The sequence below is a fragment of the Phyllobates terribilis genome, unplaced genomic scaffold (assembly GCF_046119375.1).
Source record: "Phyllobates terribilis strain yellow unplaced genomic scaffold, ASM4611937v1 Scaffold_9__5_contigs__length_417890890, whole genome shotgun sequence".
Lineage (NCBI taxonomy): Eukaryota > Metazoa > Chordata > Amphibia > Anura > Dendrobatidae > Phyllobates > Phyllobates terribilis.
Window position 1 is genome coordinate 110019336 of NW_027362769.1, and position 22103 is coordinate 110041438.

The 22103-nt window shown below is 47.5% G+C and overlaps 1 protein-coding gene across 1 annotated transcript in view; it reads left to right on the forward strand.

Annotated features, from left to right (window-relative positions):
- LOC141161707 (dynein axonemal heavy chain 11-like) overlaps window positions 1–22103 on the forward strand; it is a 1128345-nt gene that overhangs the window by 118705 nt on the left and 987537 nt on the right. The window contains exons 18-20 of the mRNA XM_073646926.1: window positions 4476–4622; window positions 7749–7982; window positions 13494–13625. Of these exons, the coding sequence (XP_073503027.1) occupies window positions 4476–4622; window positions 7749–7982; window positions 13494–13625 (513 nt within the window). The remainder of the gene's footprint in view (window positions 1–4475; window positions 4623–7748; window positions 7983–13493; window positions 13626–22103) is intronic.

The window sequence follows — 22103 nt, forward strand, 5'->3', positions numbered from 1 at the left end:
ACAGAGAGAGAGAAGGGAGCTCAGGACCACGCTCCGGAACTGCCTGGGGGTTAGCCGAGTCCAGGACTTGGTGGACGCAGCACGGCTCGGGTGGTCACTCAAGGCCAGAGTGACTGAGAGAACACCCGTGAGTAAAAACCCTGAAACTGCATCTCCTGACTCTGACTCTTCTTACTGCACCGTCACAACCCCCATCATCTTCACCTGCTGCCCTGAGGCCATACCCCTCCCGTTGGGGGTTATAACATCATCGCTGCACCCATACCACCGGCCTCAGCGGACTGTTCTGCAGCGGCGGCTGCAAAGCCGCACTCAACGGGTGGCGTAGTCGACATCCAAGTTAACATCTTCTGCCATAGACTGCCACTTAGTTTGACACCATGGGCACGGACCGGGTCACCGCCACGAGACTACAACCCTCAACAGATCCGGCTCCGGGTAAGCTCCCGCGTGCGCAACGCAGCGCGACACAGGCCCAGGGGCGCGTCAACTTTGGCGTAGTCGGCAGGATAACGTGCCCGCAACCACCGGGTACTGCGTGCCTGAAGAAAAGTTCATATTTACCGTAAAAAGAAGTCTCCCGCCAATTCCGGAGGGTCCCCGCCATCGGACGCCATCTCGGATCGTTTCCCGCCGTTTGCCCGCCATCTGCAGTCTTTTCCCGCCATCCACAGAGTTTCCCGCCATTGGGAAGCGGTTCCCGCCATCTGAGAAGATTTCCCGCCCTGGCAGAGCGGACGCCATTATGGGCGTGCCAGAGGGTGGCAAGAGGCCACCTCCCATCGTGGGCCAGGACCAAGAATGGCGCCAAAAACGAAGACCGCCCCCACCAGCAGAGACTGCAATGATTGAGATGTCCATCAGCGTGGGGGGTCTGCCCCTGGAACTGACAATCACCAAGTTGCCCCAGGACCGCCCTCAATGGGGGCGGATACAGAACAAAACAGAGAAGATGGGTGCAGCCTGGAGGAGTCTAGAGAAGCCGTACCCGGAGATGGAGGGAGAGTCAGGCAGCACCGACCCTGTGGTCAGGAGCCTGTTGCAAGCTACCACTCCACAAGACCTGGTGGAGATCCCGGCACAGCTCCCCCGAGACCGGGAGCGTGCACAGACCGCGCTGGAGGGCCTCGCACGGAGGATGGCCCAGGTGCAGCGAGAAACGCTGACGGAGTGGAGCAGGGAGATGGCCCAGCAGGCTGGAACCCGCCAGCGAAGCACACCACCCGCAACGAGGAGCACGCCTGCCCCTGAAGAGGATGCAGAAGGGACGGAGGCCGGAGACGACGCCGCAGAGGGAGCTGAAGAGACGGAGGCAAGTAAAGGGGACGTCACTACCCCAAGCCCAGCCACCGTAAGCCTACCCCCGCTCCCCGTCGCAGAGCCCGAAATCCCACCGATCGTGCCCGTTGCCGCACCGCTACCGCTCCAGACTAGGCCTCAAGCAGGAGCCGCGGCCACGCCTCTTGTGACGTCACGCGCCTCAACCCTGAGCGCGGCCAAGCAGGAGACGCCACCGGCCTGGTCGCAAAGTCAAGTACACCCGGGCGCCGCCGTCTTCACGGTGCCCTTCACCTTCAGGGTGCCCCAGGCCTGGTCGCAAGGCCTGGTGAACCCGGGCGCCGCTACCACCACCGCGCCCTCAACCCACAAAGTCCTACCCCTGGGTGAAGACTTGTTCGCCCAACATACTTGCCCGGATGGGCAGCCCTTTGAGTGGCCACCGGAGTACTACCATCCCCGACTCCGGAAGGAAAGGCCCCTGGATGAGCCCCTGATTCCGGCTCCGGTGCCTGTCAAGATCGTCCCGCTCCCGCTGGAGGAGGCCCAATTTGAATGGGACCCGACCGGGGAAAACCTCATCGGCTTCACCCAAGAAACCCGGGCGGCCGCAGCCCAGTGAGCAGAGTGCTGCCGGCAACAGCTAGAGGTTTTCGACCGGGAACGACGAGAGAGGCGGGTCCGCGAGGAGCGGCTGCAAGTGAGGAGTGCAGAACAGAAGAGCCGGACCCGACGGAACCCCCGTGCAGCCCACGGTCCCCGTGCCACCGGGACTGTAATTAAATTCCAACTGCAGCATGGTTGGGGCTTCATCCGGGATCACCACACCCCCGGCGACGTCTTCGTGACCCGCAGGGATGTCGAGTCCCACCTGCCGGAGGGACACAGAGGTCGTGACCTATACCTGGGTGATGAGGTCACCTTTACCCGGCACCAATGTGCCAAAGGACCCTATGCCCTTCATGTACACCGGTTGACGGAGGAAGAGCTGAGGTGTCAGGAGGAGCAAGAGGACCCGGACGGGTCTGAAGAATACAGGGAGGAAGCATCAGGAGGACGCCGTTATTAGAGTACGGTAAAAAAGAACTGTACATAGTTATCCGTAAGGGTATAAGAACTGCTGCTAATTTAAATATGTTCCCCGTTGGGACAAGTGTGAACTTAAACCCGTGAGTCCCCTATCCCTTAACAGGCTGAGGACTGTGAACAGCCATTCCTTTTCCCCACTGGCCGAGGACTGAGAGCGGCCACCTCCCCTTGTATATAGTTGCGCTGTCTAAGGCGCCCCCTACTGGTTTTATAGGAAACTGTTGTTCTTGAACTGACTGTTGCACTTCTACCTGGTCACAAGCGCACAGTGGCCAGTAACTCAAAGAACATTATTATGAAAGAGTTTTATATGAAAGAAAAAGTTTATCTTGTTTAAATCTGATAATGTTTAATGTTTGATATGTTCTTGTATGTTTTGAAAAAAATTGTATGTTTTTGGATATTTTATTCTTTTACAGCCCGAGGACGTGCTGTGATTTACCAGGGGGGAATGTAGCACCCTGAGGACTCGGCTGCTACAGGGGTATTGCACCTCGACCCAGAGGTGTGGTATTCCACTCCCGGGTAAGGATGGAGTGTGGGACTGAGCTCAGTAGGCTGCATGCACTACATACATCCCATTTCCGGGGGACAGAACTACGGTACTCCCACCAAGTAAATGTGCAGGTACGACAGCGTCTGTCCCTGGCTGGAGTGGGAGGGGGGTGGAACATCCCAGTAGTGTAGGGGCAGATAGGGGGAGTACTCTGGGTAAAGCTAGGAGCTCATTGGGTGCTAGTCACCTGGGCTCACACATAGAGGGAGTATATATGGTGGGCACCATCTTAGGACAGAGAGGGCTGAGGGAGTCTTTAGGAAGAGTTCAGCCAGGAGGGCTGACAGGGAGCTGTGGCTCCGGCTGGGCCCAGCTCCAGAGCCAAGCCTGCAGAAGAGAGAGGAGAAAGAAAGGCCCAGAGTGGAAGACCAGAGGGAACCCTAAGAACCCAGAATCAGACCAAAAAGGGTGAAGGGTTGGCGGACACGGGTACCGGAACCCGAACTGGTGGAGGCCACTTATCCTCAGCCAGGAACCGGAGGTCGTGGTCAAGATTTGCCACGACCCTCACCAAATCCACCAGAAAGGCACACCAAGTATAGGGTCAGGGAACCCAGAGGAGGTTTGACCACCAAGAGACCCGAGGGAGCTGGCCAAAGGTGGATCCCTGGTGGGAACGGCCAGAGACAGAGAGAGAGAAGGGAGCTCAGGACCACGCTCCGGAACTGCCTGGGGGTTAGCCGAGTCCAGGACCTGGTGGACGCAGCACGGCTCGGGTGGTCACTCAAGGCCAGAGTGACTGAGAGAACACCCGTGAGTAAAAACCCTGAAACTGCATCTCCTGACTCTGACTCTTCTTACTGCACCGTCACAACCCCCATCATCTTCACCTGCTGCCCTGAGGCCATACCCCTCCCGTTGGGGGTTATAACATCATCGCTGCACCCATACCACCGGCCTCAGCGGACTGTTCTGCAGCGGCGGCTGCAAAGCCGCACTCAACGGGTGGCGTAGTCGACATCCAAGTTAACATCTTCTGCCATAGACTGCCACTTAGTTTGACACCCTGGGCACGGACCGGGTCACCGCCACGAGACTACAACCCTCAACAGATCCGGCTCCGGGTAAGCTCCCGCGTGCGCAACGCAGCGCGACACAGGCCCAGGGGCGCGTCAAGTGCAAATTGAGGTCTAATATATAGTTTTGTGCTGTACATCATATCCTAAAATATGATTCAGAGAGTTGATTCATATAGAATCTGTTACAATTTATTAATGCTATTACCCTTGTGGGTAATGAGAACAACATCATTTAGTATGCCGAGAAAAGTGTCCATGTTTTGTATAGACTGATGGTGGACCTTCAAAATAATGTCCCCAATGCAGTGCAAGAAACTTCAGATGCCCTCATTCATCAACCTCAATGAGACGAACACTGTGAATTTACTTCTCAACAGCCGATATTTCTCTGGTTACATTTTGCTGATATTGTTTGTTTGTTTTTTTAATTTAATTTGCTATTTGTATTTTATTTTGTATTAAATTTCTCCTATATTTCAGTTCCAATTATAACTTTGTAACTTGGTTCATGTTCTCTTTTCGCATGAATAAAGGTGATGAGACACTTTCTAAAGTTGTTTGACAATATGGCTGATCTGAGATTCGAAGATGAAGAATTTGAGTGCAAGATTGCTGTAGGGATGTACAGCAGAGAGATGGAATTTGTATATTTTAACCAGTCGTGTGTGTGTACGGGCCAGGTAATATTGCAGAATGAACACTCATTGCCTCATACCTTTCTGTCTGATGAACTTACAGCCTTGTCCGAAAGTGTTGGCACCCTTGAAATAGTTCCAGGAAATGATGTATTTCTCCTAGAAAATAATTGCAATTACACATGTTTTGTTAGACACATGTTTATTTCCTTTGTGTGTATTGGAGAAACACAAAAGAACAGAGGAAAAAAAGGCTAATTGGATATCATTTCACACAACCCCAAAAATAGGCCGGACAAAATTGTTGGCACCCTCAACTTAATATTTGGTTGCACACCCTTTGGAATAAATAACTGCAATCAATCGCTTCCTATAACCATCAACAAGCTTCTTACACCTCTCAACTGGAATTTTGGACCACTCTTCTTTTGGAAACTGCTCCTGGTCTCTAATATTTGAAGGGTGTCTTTTCTTAACAGCAATTTTAAGATCTCTCCACAGGTGTTGAATGGGATTTAGATCCAGATCCATTGCTGACCACTTCAGAACTTTCCAGCGCTTTGTTTTCATCCCTTTCTGGGTTCTTCTTGAAGAACCATATTTACAACTCATGGCACTGTAGCTAATCTCCCTGGACGTGGACAGCACAGAAAAATTTATGAAATGTCGCAACGCAGGATAGTCCGGATGGTGGATAAGTAGCCCCAATCAATTTCCTAAGAAATTCAATCTGTCCTGCAGGCTCAGGGTGCATCAGTGTCAGCACAAACTATCTGTCGACATTTTAATTAAATGAAACACTATGGCAGGAGACCCAGGAGGATCCCACTGCTGACATAGAGACATAAAAAAGCTAGACTGCAGTTTGCCAAAATGTACATGAGTAAGCCAAAATCCTTCTGGGAAAGCGTCTTGTGGACAGAAAAGATGAAGATAGAGCTTTTTGGTAAAGCACATCATTCTACTCTTACCGAAAATGGAATCAGGCCTACAAAGAAAAGAACACAGTACCTATAGTCAAATATTGTGGCGGCTCAAAGATGTTTTGGGGTTGACTGGCACTGGGTGGCTTGACTGTGTGCAAGGCATCATGAAAGTCAGAAAGCTGGGATTGCATCCTAGGTCATGGGTCTTCCAGCAGGACAATGACCCCAAACCTACTTCAATATGAAACCAAAAAATAGATGGAAACAAAGCGCTGGAGAGTTCTGAAGTGGCCAGCAATGAGTTTGGATCTAAATCAGATTCAACACCTGTGGAGAGATCTTAAAATTGCTGTTAAGAAAATACACCCTTCAAATATGAGAGAGCTGGAGCAGTTTGCAAAAGAAGAGTGGTCCAAAATTCCAGTTGAGAAGTGTAAGAAGCTTGTTGATGGTTATAGGAAGCGATTGATTGCAGTTATTTATTCCAAAGAGTGTGCAACCAAATATTAAGTTGAGGGTGCCAACAATTTTGTCTGACCCATTTTTGGGGTTTTGTGTGAAATTTTGTCCAATTTGCCTTTTTCTCTCTTTTTTTGTATTGTTCCAATACACACAAAGGAAATAAACATGTGTATAACAAAACATATGTAATTGTAATAATTTTCTGGGAAAAATACTTTTTACATTTTCTGGAACAATTTCAAGGGTGCCAACACTTTTGGCCATGACTGTATATAGTAAGTTGATCAGCCCTCGTTTTATTTATTTCAGTGATCATGAATATTTAAACTGTATGGTGGGGACAAGAAATTGTTTGACCCTGTGTAGTTTTTTCATTATTTTCAGCAGGGAATTCTTGTTTATTCAGGGGGATATGCTCCCCACAATGGATGATTTTTTTTGACCGCATATTAGATGCGATCAGCCAACAAACAAGCTGATCGTCAGATTTCTGGGCATATTTACATGACCAGGAATGAGTGTCGGCATAAAAGTTTTTTCTGGCGATCATCGATCCATGTAAAAAAAAACTAAAAGTATAACATATCAGGGCCAGGAATTAGATAAAATGGTTCATTAAATAGAACCTTATGCCAGGAACGTGTCACTTGCTCAGCAGTTTGCTGTAGTTTCAATATAATCAGTGTTTTATCAGCAGGAGATTATTACTGCAGGACTAGGTGTCACATGCCAGGCTGTCCAGGTAATCTGTGTAACCCAGCCCCCACCACTGATTGGCACCTTGCTGACAGGAAGCTGCCAGTCAATGGTGTGAGCGGGGTTATATAGAGCTCAGCATTCTGAGCACTGCTACATCTACAGCAGAGAAAACTGGGATTATATAAAAACTGTACCAAGCAGCTCAGTAAGTGATATATCGCTGAAGTCAGGTTCTCTGCCCCTACATCATGCTGCTCTCAGATTCCAAATGCTTCAACAGATAGTTACTCTTTAAATGATTTTTGGTGTCTTAAGATGCCACAACAGGGAATTTGGGAACTTTTCGCATACTGTTTTATCCTTAAAGGGGTTTCATGGAACTTTAATATTGATGACCTATCCTTAGGATAGGACGTTACCATGAGATTGGCGGAAGTCCAACTCCCAGCACCCCCTACCAATCAACTGTCTTTAACTCTATGATTAAGCGAGGGATTTAGAGCTCTGTATTCTCAAACTGAGTTCTGGCCTCAATAAAGAAATGTTATGAAATAAATCAGCTCTGCTCCCGGTCAGACGGGCCTTGTGACTGTAGATGTGGTTCCACTTGTAATTTATACTATAGTCATTTCTTAAAATGATGTAAATCCCTCTTTACTTAAAGGGGTATTCCCATCTCCAAGATCCCATCCCAATATGTAGTAGGTGTAATAATAATAATATTAGCAAATACCTTTAATTAAAAATGTAGTATAGTTTTTCTGATTCGCTGTGTCTCTTTCCTCGTGTGCAGGGCATTGCAGGACCTTAGGTATCCATAGTTATGACCACTGATATAGTGACAGTTAGCTAGTTGCTAGTGGTCATAACCATGGATACCAAGGTCCTGCACACGAGGAAAGAGACATAGCGAATCAGAAAAAATGATACTATATTTTTAATTAAAGGTATTTGCTAATATTATTATTATTATTACACCTACTACATATTGGGATAGGATCTTGGAAATGGGAACACCCCTTTAAGCATCGAGCATTTTTTAAAGTTGTAGTAAAAAAGTTTGTCTTTCTCTATTTGTTTTGAGGCGGAGAACTGGCTGGGGCTTTTAGAAGACACCATGAAGTCAACAGTTCAGCAGGAAATCATGGAATCTGTGGCAGCGTATGAGGATAAGCTGCGGGATCAGTGGCTCTTTGATTATTCTGCTCAGGTTTCACTCACTGCCAGTCAAATATGGTGGGCAACCGATGTAGAAATTGTCTTTCAAAGGCTAGAGGAAGGGTTTGAAAATGCCCTAAAGGATTACAATCGCAAGCAGGTGATTAACCACTGGACACCTAAGAAAATAATTATCCTGGATACGTCAAATAAGCATAATCCTCACACCGGTCTACACCCAAATGGAAATAAGTATTTTATCCCTAAACTAGTGACTTCTAGTAAACTCCATCCTAGACCACTAGAGATTTATTTATTATTTCACTTTGCACTCTAGACCACCAGGGATATTTTATTACCCATTTAATATACATTGTCGTCTAGAGTAGATTGGAAGTTGTATTATTACCTGCATCAAATTGTTTGCTTGCCCACAAGCGATTTTATTAGTTTTCTCATTTTTAGTATCACCTAGAATATTTTTTAGCAAACAACTAGCCCTCCAAAGGCATTATTATGAAACCACTGGACCCCCAGGGACAGTATTAATAAACCATTAGAATATCAGAGATATCATATTAAAGAATTAGATCACCACAAAAGGCCATTGTATTATAAGGTGTTGCAACAGAACCACTAGGTGGACAGTGAAGGCTACAAATCATTGGTGTTGATGTTGCCCCAGTGGTCCAGGGGTACATGTAGGGTAAAAATCTGCAGGTAGCATTGAGAAGGAACATACCTTCCTCCTGATTTCTTAAGATACATACTGTTAATGAGCAAAAGCATTAGGACAAAATTTAAGTTGTTCATTCAGTCCCATTGGCACAGGGGTGTAAAATATACACCTTCACCCCCAGTGTATACCATTCGGCCCCTCAACCCTCGTGTATACCATCCGGCCCTTTGCCTCCGGTGTATACATCTGGCCCCTTGCCCCCAGGGAATAAGATCCAGCTCCTCACTCTTGAAGGATAACATCCACCCCCTCGCCCTCGGTGTATACATCTGTCTCCTTCGCCCCGGTGTATAACATCTGGCCCTCTGCCATGCTGTCTACCTTTATCAACATGCAACAGAATAGTTGGGGGTAAAGAGCTCATTGACACTAGCGCAATCCTGGAATTGGAGCCACCGTTCTATAACGTCTGGCCCCTCGCCCCCTGGTGTATAACATCTATCCCCTTTAAACCCGGTGTATAACATCCGGCCCCTCGCCCCCAGGGGATAGCATCCGGCCCTTCGCCCTCAAGGGATAATATCTGCCCCCTCTTCCCCCGGTGTATAAGATCTGTCCCCCTCGCTCCCAGTGTATAACATCTGTCCACCTCGCCCCCAGTGTATAACATCTGTCCCCCTCACCCCCAGTGTATAACATCCGCCCCCGGTGTATAACATCCAACCCCTAGCCCCCAGGGGATAACATCCGCCCCCGGTGTATAACATCTGACCCTTTGCCCCCAGGAGATAACATCCGCCCCCTTGCCCCAGGTGTATAACATCCAACCCCTAGCCCCCAGGGGATAACATCCGCCCCATTTGTCCCCCTCGCCCCTCGGTATGTAACATCCAGCCCCTCGCCCCCGGAGTATAACATCCGGCCCCTAACCCCTGGTGTATAACATCTGTCCATCTCGCCCCTGGTGTATAACATCTGTCCCCCTCACCCCCCGGTGTATAACATCTGTCCCCCTCACCCCCCAGTGTATAACATCTGTCCCCCTTGCCCCCGGTGTATAACATCTGTCCCCCTCGCCCCCCGGTGTATAACATCCGCCCCCTCGCCCCAGGTGTATAACATCCGACCCCTAGCCCCCAGGGGATAACATCCGCCCCCTCGCCCCCGGTGTATAACATCCGACCACTAGTTCCGAGGGGATAACATCGGCCCTCACGCCCCCGGTGTATAACATCTGTCCCCCTCGCCCCTCGGTGTATAACATCCTGCCCCTCGCCCCTGATGTATAACATCTGGCCCCTAGCCCCCAGGGGATAACATCCACCCCCCTCGCCCCCGGTGTATAACATCTGGCCCCCTCGCCCCTCGTTATATAACATCCAGCACCTCGCCCCCGGTGTATAACATCTGTCCCCTATCCCCCAGGGGATAACATCCACCCTCGGTGTATAACATCTGTCCCCCTTGCCCCTCGTTATATAACATCCAGCACCTCGCCCCCAGTGTATAACATCTGTCCACCTCGCCCCCAGCGTATAACATCTGTCCCCCCTCACCCCCGGTGTATAACATCCGTCCCCTCATCACCAGTGTATAACATCCAACCCCTAGCCCCCAGGGGATAACATCCACCCCCGGTGTATAACATCCGACCCCTTGCGCCCAAGAGATAACATCCGCCCCCTTGCCCACGGTGTATAACATCCAACCCCTAGCCCCCAGGGGATAACATCTGCCCCTTTGCCCCCGGTGTATAACATTTGTCCCCCTCGCCCCTCGATGTATAACATCCAGCCCCTCGCCCCCGGTGTATAACATCCGGCCCCTAGCCCCAGGGGGATAGCATCCACCCCCTCGCCCTCAGTGTATAACATTGTCCCCCTCGCCCCTCGGTATATAACATCCAGCGCCTCGCCCCCGGAGTATAACAACCGGCCCCTAGCCCCTTTTGTATAACATCTGTCCACCTCACCCCCGGTGTATAACATCTGTCCCCCTCGCCCCCGGTGTATAAAATCTGTCCCCCTCGCCCCCTGGTGTATAACATCCTCCCTCATGCCCCCGGTGTATAAGATCCGACCCCTAGCCCCCAGGGGATAACATCCGCCCCCTCGCCCCCAGGGGATAACATCCGCCCCCTCGCCCCCGTTGTATAACATCCGACCACTAGTCCCGAGGGGATAACATCGGCCCTCACGCCCCCGGTGTATAACATCTGTCCCCCTCGCCCCTCGGTGTATAACATCCTGCCCCTCGCCCCCGGTGTATAACATCTGGCCCCTAGCCCCCAGGGGATAACATCCACCCCCCTCGCCCCCGGTGTATAACATCTGTCCCCCTCGCCCCTCGTTATATAACATCCAGCACCTCGCCCCCGGTGTATAACATCTGTCCCCTATCCCCCAGGGGATAACATCCACCCTCGGTGTATAACATCTGACCCCTAGCCCCCAGGGGATAACATCCCCCCCCTCGCCCCCAGTGTATAACATCTGTCCACCTCGCCCCCAGCGTATAACATCTGTCCCCCCTCACCCCTGGTGTATAACATCCGTCCCCTCGTCACCAGTGTATAACATCTAACCCCTAGCCCCCAGGGGATAACATCCACCCCCGGTGTATAACATCCGACCCCTTGCCCCCAAGAGATAACATCCGCCCCCTTGCCCACGGTGTATAACATCCAACCCCTAGCCCCCAGGGGATATCATCTGCCCCTTTGCCCCCGGTGTATAACATTTGTCCCCCTCGCCCCTCGATGTATAACATCCAGCCCCTCGCCCCCGGTGTATAACATCCGGCCCCTAGCCCCAGGGGGATAGCATCCACCCCCTCGCCCTCAGTGTATAACATTGTCCCCCTCGCCCCTCGGTATATAACATCCAGCGCCTCGCCCCCGGAGTATAACAACCGGCCCCTAGCCCCTTTTGTATAACATCTGTCCACCTCACCCCCGGTGTATAACATCTGTCCCCCTCGCCCCCGGTGTATAAAATCTGTCCCCCTCGCCCCCTGGTGTATAACATCCTCCCTCACGCCCCCGGTGTATAACATCCGACCCCTAGCCCCCAGGGGATAACATCCGCCATCTCGCCCCCAGTGTATAACATCCGACCACTAGTCCCCAGGAGATAACATCGGCCCCCACGCCCCCAGGTGTATAACATCTGTCCCCCTCGCCCCTCGGTGTATAACATCCTGCCCCTTGCCCCCCGGTGTATAACATCTGGCCCCTAGCCCGAAGGGGATAACATCCACCCCCCTCGCCCCCGGTGTATAACATCTGTCCACCTCGCTCCCAGTGTATAAAATCTGTCCCCCTCGCCCCGGGTGTATAACTTCCTGCCCCTTGCCCCCCGGTGTATAACATCTGGCCCCTAGCCCCCAGGGGATAACATCCACCCCCCTCGCCCCCGGTGTATAACATCTGTCCACCTCGCTCCCAGTGTATAACATCTGTCCCCCTTGCCCCCCGGTGTATAACATCTGGCCCCTAGCCCCCAGGGGATAACATCCACCCCCCTCGCCCCCGGTGTATAACATCTGTCCACCTCGCTCCCAGTGTATAACATCTGTCCCCCTTGCCCCCGGTGTATAACATCCGGCCCCTAGCCCCCAGGGGATAACATTCGCCCCCTCGGCCCCGATGTATAACATCTGTCCCCCTTTCCCCTGGTGTATAACATTCAGCCCTCTGCCATACCGTCTGCCTTTACCAACATGTGACAGAATATTTGGGGATAAAGAGCTGACACTAGCGCAATCCTGTAATAGGAGCCACCGGTGAAACAAGTCCGTTCATAGCATTTCTTCCTTCCTAAATTTTCCCCCATCACCTGTAAGTGATATTATAGAGGAGTGGAAGGAACCGCAGCAACTCAGCCACAAAGTGGAGACCATGTAAAGTTATAGGGCGGGGTGCCGAGTGCTGAGGAGCAGAGGGCAGAAAAGTCACCAACACTCTGTTGACTCCATAACTGCAGAGTCCACACCTCCTCTGACATTAACATCAGCACAAACACTGTGCCCCTGCCGGGAGCTTCATGGCCGAGCAGCTGCATGTAGCCTTACATCACCAAGCACAATGCTGAGCGTTGGATAGAGTGGTGTAAAGCTGCTGCCACCAGACTCTGGAGCAGTGGAAGTTGTTTTAGCTGTGATGGTTGTACTAGCTCCTTATTAATGGCTATGGATTTACAATGGGATTTCACTAAAGCTCCTGTGGGTTTTCCATTACCTTTGCGTATCTAATCTATATAGTGACACACATGTTCATATCTTATAAATATATCACACCTAGCTTTATGGTCAGCACTCATTTGTCTCAGAATTAAATGAATGTCTTAATTTATTGCCTATTTTTATGGAACTTATGGGGAAAAAAAAAACAAAAAAAAACTTTTTTTTTATTTTTCATATTTTTTTTTTACTCATTTCTCAGTATAATGCAATTATAATACAAGTCAAATCTCTAATATGAGCCCCATTTCCTGATATTGTAGATAAACGACACCGCATTGATAGATTTCCAACTAATGGAGTCAAATAACATATATTTGCATAGCACAGCAAGGGATTATGGGCAATGGCATGCAAATTATCCCACATCCTGCATCACTTTTTAAGTGGCGACCATTTTTAAAAGCATTTACTTTATACCTTAACATGGGGGAAAATGGATCCAAATTAGTCATTTTGACCTTTAAAGAATATTGTAAGGGGAAAAAATAAAAAGTTCTCAAGTCTACAGACCCCGAAATATGTGTAATTATTTACACACCTATTAAATTACGGTACTTTTTTTTTTTTTTTTTTTAAAAGGAAAAAGCGTCACATAATGGCACAGTTTTGAAAAGTTGTTTGTTTTGATGGGAACAACAATGCATGTCTTGTCGGAGGCACTATACATTTCACAGATGCATTTAGCACTTTACGCATGACAGATTTTATTTTACAGAGTTTAATATCTCATCTGAATATAATTATTTGCAGATTGCTCAGCTGAATGCCCTTATAAACATGCTGTTAGGGGAACTTACCCCCGGGGTGCGTCAGAAGATCATGACAATATGCACAATTGATGTTCATGCGAGAGATGTGGTAGCCAAGCTTATTGCACAGAAGGTAATTTAATGCAGAGCAATTACCCTAATGCATTTTTAAAAGCATGAAATAAAGAATAATTTCATTTGTTGAAAAGCTCGCCCCTGCCTATGTGTAAAAGTGACAGAATGTTTTGATGTAGTAATTTTTTTTCTCTCGTTACATTCTTACATTCACATTTAGACAATTACACTTATGACTTAGAATTCGAAAATGTTAAAAAAAAAAAACGTGTCTAAATGTTTAAGGATTATGTTGATAATTGGTTTCGGAACTTTTAACATGACAGTCGGGATTCACTTTTGTTTTTGTGAAAATCTCCACTTTACAAACAATTCCAATTATCGATCATTGTTTTTTCTTTTATATACAGGAATGAAAGGTTAAACCTATGTTCACACGTTGCATTTTTGCAGCTTTTTTTAATGCAAATTTTAAGCTGTGTTTGACACTACCAGCGAAGTCTATGAGATTTCAGAAATCTCATGCGCGCATTGTTTTTTTACTCCTGTTTTGTCAAACAGCTGCGTTTTTGCAAAACGCAACATGTCACTTCTTCCAGCTTTTTTTTAGCAAAAACGCAGCAAAAAAACGCAGGTATCAGGTTTTGCTGCGTTTTTGGTGCGAAAACCTGAGGAAGTTGAATCATATATTTTTTTTATGCATTAAACCTTATCAGCATACACAAGAGACAAATGTACCCTGACAAAAACGCAGTAAAAAAAACGCAGCAATAAAACACAGCAAAAACTCAGCAAAACCTGCTTTTTGTAACGCTGCTTCTTTACTGCCAAGACAGTAGATTTTGCCTGTGGAAAAAATGCAGCAAAAATGCAAAGTGTGAACATATCCTTAGAAAGAAAAAAATCTGAAACTCTTTTGCTTTCTCAATATCTCATTATGTTATGCAGTTGGTGCGATTTTGCAAATTTTCTGCACCATTTCTACACTTATAAGATTATGTTCCCACCATGAGCTTTTGATGCTTTTTTGACGCTGCAGAATTTCTGCACCATTTCTGCACCTAGTATATGAATTAGGTTACTTGCATTTTTTTTCATTGCGTTTTGTGTGCGTTTTTAGCGCATTTTTGACGCTGCCATTTTTGTCTCTTGTTGGTGTGTCATGTTTTAAAAAAAGCTGCTTAATTTTTTAATATCTCTTGGTATTTGGCTTTGACAATTTTATTTGCTATACTTAGGTGAGGATTACACACTAAAGACGCACGTGCGTTTTTTACCTCCAGATTTTCCGCATCTTATGCAGGGCTATGTGGAAAATCTCCACAATAGAAACTGACATGCTGCAGATTTGAATCATGCACCGCAGGTCAGTTTATGCTGTGTAAATGAGAAGCACAGTGGGCAGGAGTTTTTTTATAAATCCCATCCATTTTGCTAGTACTGTAAGACTCTGCTTTATTGACGCAGCAAAAATACACAGTGTCAAAAATGCATCAGAAGCTCATCGTAGGAGCGTAGCCTTAGACTAAGTTCCCACAATGAGTTTTTGTTGAGTTTTTTATGCTGCTTAATAGTGATGAGCGAGTATGTTTCGTTAACCCTTTCACCGAGTATGCTCGGGCGAACACCGAGTAGTTACAGCGTGCTCGGTGATATGTTTGAATCACTCCCGTGTGCATGATTTGCGAGTGTTTGACAGCTTTATTACATGTGAGGAATGTGTAATAAATGGATGTTCCTCACATGTATTAAAGCTGTCAAACAGTCGCAAATCATGCACACGGGAGTGATTTAAACACAACACCGAGCAGCTGTTACTACTCAGTGTTCGCCCGAGCGTACTTGGCGAAAGGGTTAACAAAACATACTCGCTCATCACTACTGCTTAATTTAGAAAAAAATGCAAGTAACCTATTGCAGAAAATCTGCAGCATCGAATACTCACCAAAAGCTCATCATGGGAATGTAGCCTTAGAGAAATTAGCTTTTTTAATGGCGTTTTTGACCACTTTTTTTTTTTTTTTTTTACATGCATTTATATCTTGTTTTTTTTTAGCTACGCTTTTTGTCTCTATTTGGTTTGTCAGGTTTTATATGCTTTGTATTGGAAACTTCCTGCTATTTATTTAGCTTTTGATGAAACTTTATTGATAAAGTCATGTGCGGATTCCAGGCGTTTTTAGTGCACTTCTGCTGCGAAAATGCACAAAAAACACATGTGCGTTATTTTTCTGTACATTTTCCTCATCTCATTCAAGTTTATGGGGAAAATCTATAAATAAAACTCATATTTGCCGTAAGAGAAATTTACATGTTCCAGATTTAAAAAATGCTTTGCAGGTCACTTTATGCTGCGTAAAAGGAAAAAGCAAAGGAGGCAGGAGATTTCTATAAATCCCATTCACTTAGTTGGAACTGTAAGATGCCACATTTTTTTTTTGTACAGTGAAAATATGCAGCATCAAAAACTCACATATACTCATCGTGGGAACTTACCCTGAGATTTTGATGCTGCGTATTTTGCCGCGCAAAAACTCCTCTGCCCCAAGAATTACATGTGTGATTTCAACTCTAGTCGCGTGATCCGTATTGGAGAAGTCTATGGCTTGTGACCACTAATGATTTGCAGTGAGTGCTTGAAGGGGTTATCCAACTCCATTAATTTCTTTTACAGTTTACTATGGTCATATCAATGTTTCACTTGTTCCGTGCCAGTCTGTGTTTATGATGATCCACTGATGACTTTTATAACCATTGACTGTGGATGTCAATCATTGTAGTAGTGACGTGTTTCCAAGACTGAGGTCATCACTACAGTCACTTATCAGCACTAGAATTCAATACGAAAAAATCCGGCACCAAAGCGATATGTTCCAAAGCTTTACTCCAAAAAATTCTTAGATGTAAAAACACAGGCAAACATTTTGGAAGTGGAGAGCTTGATACAGCAAGGTCCCAGGACACTGGTTTACGCGTTTCAGGGCTATGTGTGCCCCTTAATTATAACCTAGTTTTATGGCTGTGGCATGGGGAATTTAACCTAGCCGGGCAAATATGTCCTGCCTCCCTTGTCACAGGACTTACAAAACCTCTGTATCAAACACATTATAAAATGCCAATACAAAACACATATACAAGTTTAAAAACAGATTACAATATTGAAACAAGGTGCTATAAATGGGATTAGTGAACGGTTCTAATAGAATAGAATCAAGTCCGAACGTTTATTTAAGCCGATGGGGTGGGCGGTCTCCATCATCAGGATCCAGTGGGTTTCTCGACTTAGGAGTTTCTGTCTCCAAGCCCCACCTCTCCTAGGCTTGTTGACTCTTTCCATCCCAAAGAATTGGAAACCCCTCAGATCTCCTCCATGTACTTGAAAAAAATGCTTGGATACATTGAATGTGACGCGCCCCCAGGGCCGTGGGGTACTGGGCAGCCGGGCCTCTGTGGATGCCAGTGGGCGAGTATCACGGTGGCTGGCCCGGTCCGTGACCCAGGGCGGTCAGTGCAAAGGGGGATACTTTTATATGGGGTTTTAGGGATTGTTCGTGACGCCACCTGTGGATTGCGGCCAAAAGGAGCCGCCGCTGCCGAGCAGTCGTCTGGAGCTGGTGTTACGGCAGCAAGGGTGGTGTTGCTCTCCACAGGTAGAGCAAGCTCCAGGGCAGTGTAGGAAGATGGCGGTTGTGCTGGGCATTGTAGTGCAGAGAGGGAACGATGGCGCAGATTAAAGAATGGATGGAGGCAGTGCGGTGCAGTCATCTGAGTTTTTAGTCACAGTTATTATGACAGTTCCACTGGTGCACTGCACGGGTGCTAGCCTCCCACGTCGCGCTGCGTTCACCAGGCAGGGGCTCAGTTCTTCCTCAGTCAGGTTAGGCGTACCTGGCAGAACCCCACTTTCTCGTGTTCCTAGCTAGACCGTCTTCACGCTGGGTCTTTCTCCCTCCTGCCCTGCTCTTCCCCTCTCTGAATCCTGCTCGGGTACTCTGAAGTCCCTCCTGTCCGTCGGAGTTCACAGACCTGCTTGACCCTCACGGGGATTAGAGCGAGGCTTCGGCAACTGACTATATAAGCCAGGAGCCTCCGGTTTTTCCAGCCGAGACCTGAAGTACACGACTGGGCCAGGGGCCGGTCCCCTTCTTGCGGCCTACGATCCCTCTGTCTTCTGACAGATTCAGTGCGTACAGGTGCCGTCCTGCACTTGCCGTACCCCCTAGGATCCCTTCAACAGAATGGAGCCTACTCCCTGCTCCCCTCCTGGGCCTCTGACACTAGGCCCTAGTTGTGGAGCAGAGCTCCTACTGAGACTCTGCTCCCAGACTGTTCTTCTGAACTGTCCTCTCACTACTGTCCTGCCACCCTAAGATGGCTTCCCTATTTATCTCTCCTACCAAAGTGCTCCCCCTAACTACTTCCTCCACCCACACCCACTACTGGTTCCCCCTACCTTTAGGTTCCCCCCACTCTAGCCAGGATCAGGGCTCAGCAGGAACATACATTGCGTCTTGCCCTTCCAGCCGGCCTGGAGCAGTGTAGTGTTGGATGCAGGTGTTGGGGTTCCGGGCAGCACTCCCTCCTTACCTGAGAGAAGGAGATACCACACCTCTGGGTGAGGTGCAGTACTGTGGCACCCAGCTGCGCTTGGTACCACAGATCCTAGAAGGGTGTATTGATGGAATCCTCCACAAGAGGCCCCCATAAACATTCACACATCTCCACCTTCCACCTCAGACCAGCAGAGGGAGCCTGTTAGGGATATAAATAGGGAAGGTGGAGCTAGGCAGCTCAGTGATTCAGCAGTTCCTCTGGAGAGTTCAGCAAGTACAGATCTGAATACAGAGTCGAGCTCAATTAGTCTGGGGTCTACAGAGAGGTCAGCCTGCAGTGGAGCTCAGTCTAGTTTAGAGAACGCAGTTGTAGCTCAGCTAGAGGTCAAGGTGTGCCGGCGCCATAAGATCGGTGAAGCGCGGCAAGCTGCCGTTAGTGTGAGTAGCCTAGTGAGGGCCCGAGCGTGGCCGAAGGCGAGTGGAAAGTGAGTAGCAGTGGGGGCAGAGGAGCTTACCCAGCTCACCCCGAAACATATACCGGACACCGGAACCGAGCTTACCGGGATCTCTACGACCCAGTAAGGCATAACCGGAATCCCTGGAGAACTACAGGTCCCAGGTTCACCAGAGAGCTGATACGTAACAGAGCCAGGAGACACATAGGCCCCGTAAGCTGGGAGCGTGCACTCCAAGAGAAGGTCCTACCACAACGTCAGCCGGTGCAGGACAGAGATAAAGTTAGACCTAGTTCCAGGCAGGTCAGAAACTTACTACGCAGAGGCAAGAAACAGGAGGCCCTACACCTGCTCATTGGGGAGGATCCTGATATGCACCCTTCACCCTACAGTGCTCCGGGACGTGCCTGAATTTCCATCAGTAAAAGGTACTGAAGTGACTATCGTGTCTGTCCCTGTTCTTGCCCTGACCCGGCTGGGTCTCGCCTGTCCTGCATCCCCCTCTCCGTACGCTGCCCTGAGGCCTAGCTCCACCTGTGGGGAGCTATACCATCGAGCTGCCTTATCACCGGCCTCAGAGGACTGCCGCAGCACTGGTGATTCTCACCAGAAGCCACAGGTGGCGTCACAAACTTTCATAGAGTTAACAAACAATCCCCTTTTAAAAGCTGACCCCAAGGTACGGGCCCGGGAGCCAACCACCGCGACATCCCCAAGGCCAGGCAAAGGCCCAGGTACCGAGTCGTCCCCATCGCCGTGGGCTAGTCAGTACCTCTGTGGCGACTGAACCCTCAGGGGCACCACAAATGGATTAGAGGCTTCACCGTTCACTGAATCCCGGAGATGCTCATTGATACGCTGTCACAATTTCCTCGTAGTGCAGCCTATGTATGAGAGATTATAGACATTAGAGGTAATTATATATATAACATGTGAACTATTGCAGTTAATAAAGTTTTGAATTTTAACCATTTCTGGTTTCGCTACCTTTTGGAACTGTTTAGTGTTCACTGCATATCTACATGTTCCACACTTATTATTACCACACTTAAAAAAAAACCTTGTTGCTAGCCATGTTCTATTTTCCAAACCTGTCATCACCAAACTTGGTGATAAAAGATTGGACAAGGTTGCAGCTTTCCTAGTTGAAAATAGACAACCTTCCTTCAGAATATTGTCTAGGATTGGGTCGCTTTTTAACATTGGCAAGTATTTTTTAACAGTTGACTCAATCTGACTATATTCCTTGCTGTATGTTGTTACAAATACCTTTTTTTTGTTTTTCTGTCTCTGCTGTATTTTTGAACTTGCCCATCATATCCGACCGGGGGGGGGGGGTTTCCACTGACTTGATTGCCCTAATAAGAGACCAATCCTGATAACCTCTTTCTCTCAGTCTATTGCAAATATCCTTTCTCTCCTGGACAATAGCACTCCTGGTCACTGCAGTTTCTTTTAGATCTATACATCTCACCTCTTGGAATGTTAACCCTTACATGCCTTGGATGGCAAGAATCAGCTCTCAGGGTCGTATTTCCCATGGTTTTCCGGAAAGTCGATGGTTTTACTTTACCATCAGATACACTCGCGGAAATTTTTAAGTCCAAAGAACGAATCTTTGTCTTACTACACTTGGAAGTAAAAAAGAGATTGCAGTAGTTAGCATTTATATATTCCATAATTTGAGGAACATTAGAACATTAGCAGCATCTGTGGACCACAGGATAGCCATATCGTTCATATATCTTGCATAATGGGATATACTAGGCTGAAAAGGGTTATTGGCTGAAAAAATACTTGACTCCTCCCACCAAGAAACCAACAAATTGCCAAAAGACGGGGAAAATTTTGCGTCCATTGAGGCACCCCAGCATTGTAAAAAATATTTATTATCATACTAAAAGTAGTTGTGACTTAATAGGAAGTCAAGTGCCAAACAAATAAAGGAAATCAAATCTGGGGAATAATTTGAATATTTCTGCAACATCTCAGACGGCTTTTATTCCTAGGGCAAGTGCAATACAGGAATAAAATGATTCAATATCACATGTAACCCATGTATGTTTTTCCTCCCATACAACCTGTTCCAAAAGGGTTAACAGGTGGTTCGTATCCTTTATGTATCCTGGACAAATTTGTACCACTGGCTGCAAAAGAGAGTCCACCCATTCGGACAAATGTTCACCATATGACCCTATGCCAGAGACAATGGGTCTCATGGGTGGGGGGAACCTCTCTTTATGCAATTTAGGTACAGAGTGGAAAATAGGGACCACCAGATCTCTTACATATACATACTCTACCTCTTTTTCGGTCATAACCCCCATAGATCGACCCTTATCAGCTTTTCTTATTACCAATTCAGAATTATTTTTAGGGAGTAAACAATGCTGTTTTTCTGTCTGTTTGATGAGGAATTGAAATAAAGTTCCTTCAAATCACTCTGGATCAGCTCCTGAAAACGGTCCAATACAGGAACTCTTGATTGGACTGGATAAAAAAAGGGGTTTTTAGTCTGGAAATTTTCACCAGTAGATACAGTGACTGTTTCCCTCCTCGATTCTATATCCAACTGTACCAAATTTTTGTAGGTGGTCTGGTCATCCAGGCTCATAGAGGTGGAAGGACAAATAGGGTTAATGATTTCTTGCTCCTCATTTTCAAATTCCTTGAAAAAATGTCTCTTAACAGTTAAGGCCTCGCACAAAGCGGTTAACGTCGAGGATTGTATGGAAAAAATTAAAATGAAAGACAAGTGCATAACCTAGCCCCTTGGACAATAATTTCAATTGATTGGTGCTAATGATGAAGGAAGACAAATTCACTATATTTTTAATGGGGTCTAAAACCTTTTTGGACTCTTTGGGATTGTGGCCAGGCACAAAGGGACAGCTGAGCCGGAAAAAAAACCTTTTTTCTTTATTTATGATATCAGCACTAGAACCTGTTGATCAGAGTCTGGCAGGGGATCGGGGAAGTAGCATCGTCACTAGCAGGGGTGGATTAAGAGTAGCAAGGGCCCCGGGCAGTTTAGAAGACGCGGACCCCCCCCACACACACACACACACTGTATGTATCACATGTCACATGATCCCCTGTGATAGATCATGTGATAGTTCACGTGAAATTAATTTGGCACAATATTAATTCTAATAATTTTTTTTAGGCTGTGTGCCCACTATGCATTTTTTAAGCGTTTCCGCAGCGGCAATTCCGCAGCAGAAACTCTTAAAAAACGCTTGGTAGAAGGTCTGCCATGTTCCCCAATGATAATCCGCATGTGCTGTGCACATGCTGCGGAAATTTCCGCTGCGGATTATCATTGTGGAAAAATCCGCAGCACTACGAATTATTTTGCGGAAGCGCGGCGCTTTTGCCGCCATTGACTTGCATTAAAACGCATGTAATCCGCATCACTGGATCTGTAGATGCAAAATCCATTCGTTTCAATGTGCTGATGGTACCCGGGTTTGGAGAAGAGAAGACTCTCCTCTGGACCCGGGTACCATAGAACCTGTAAAAAACGAA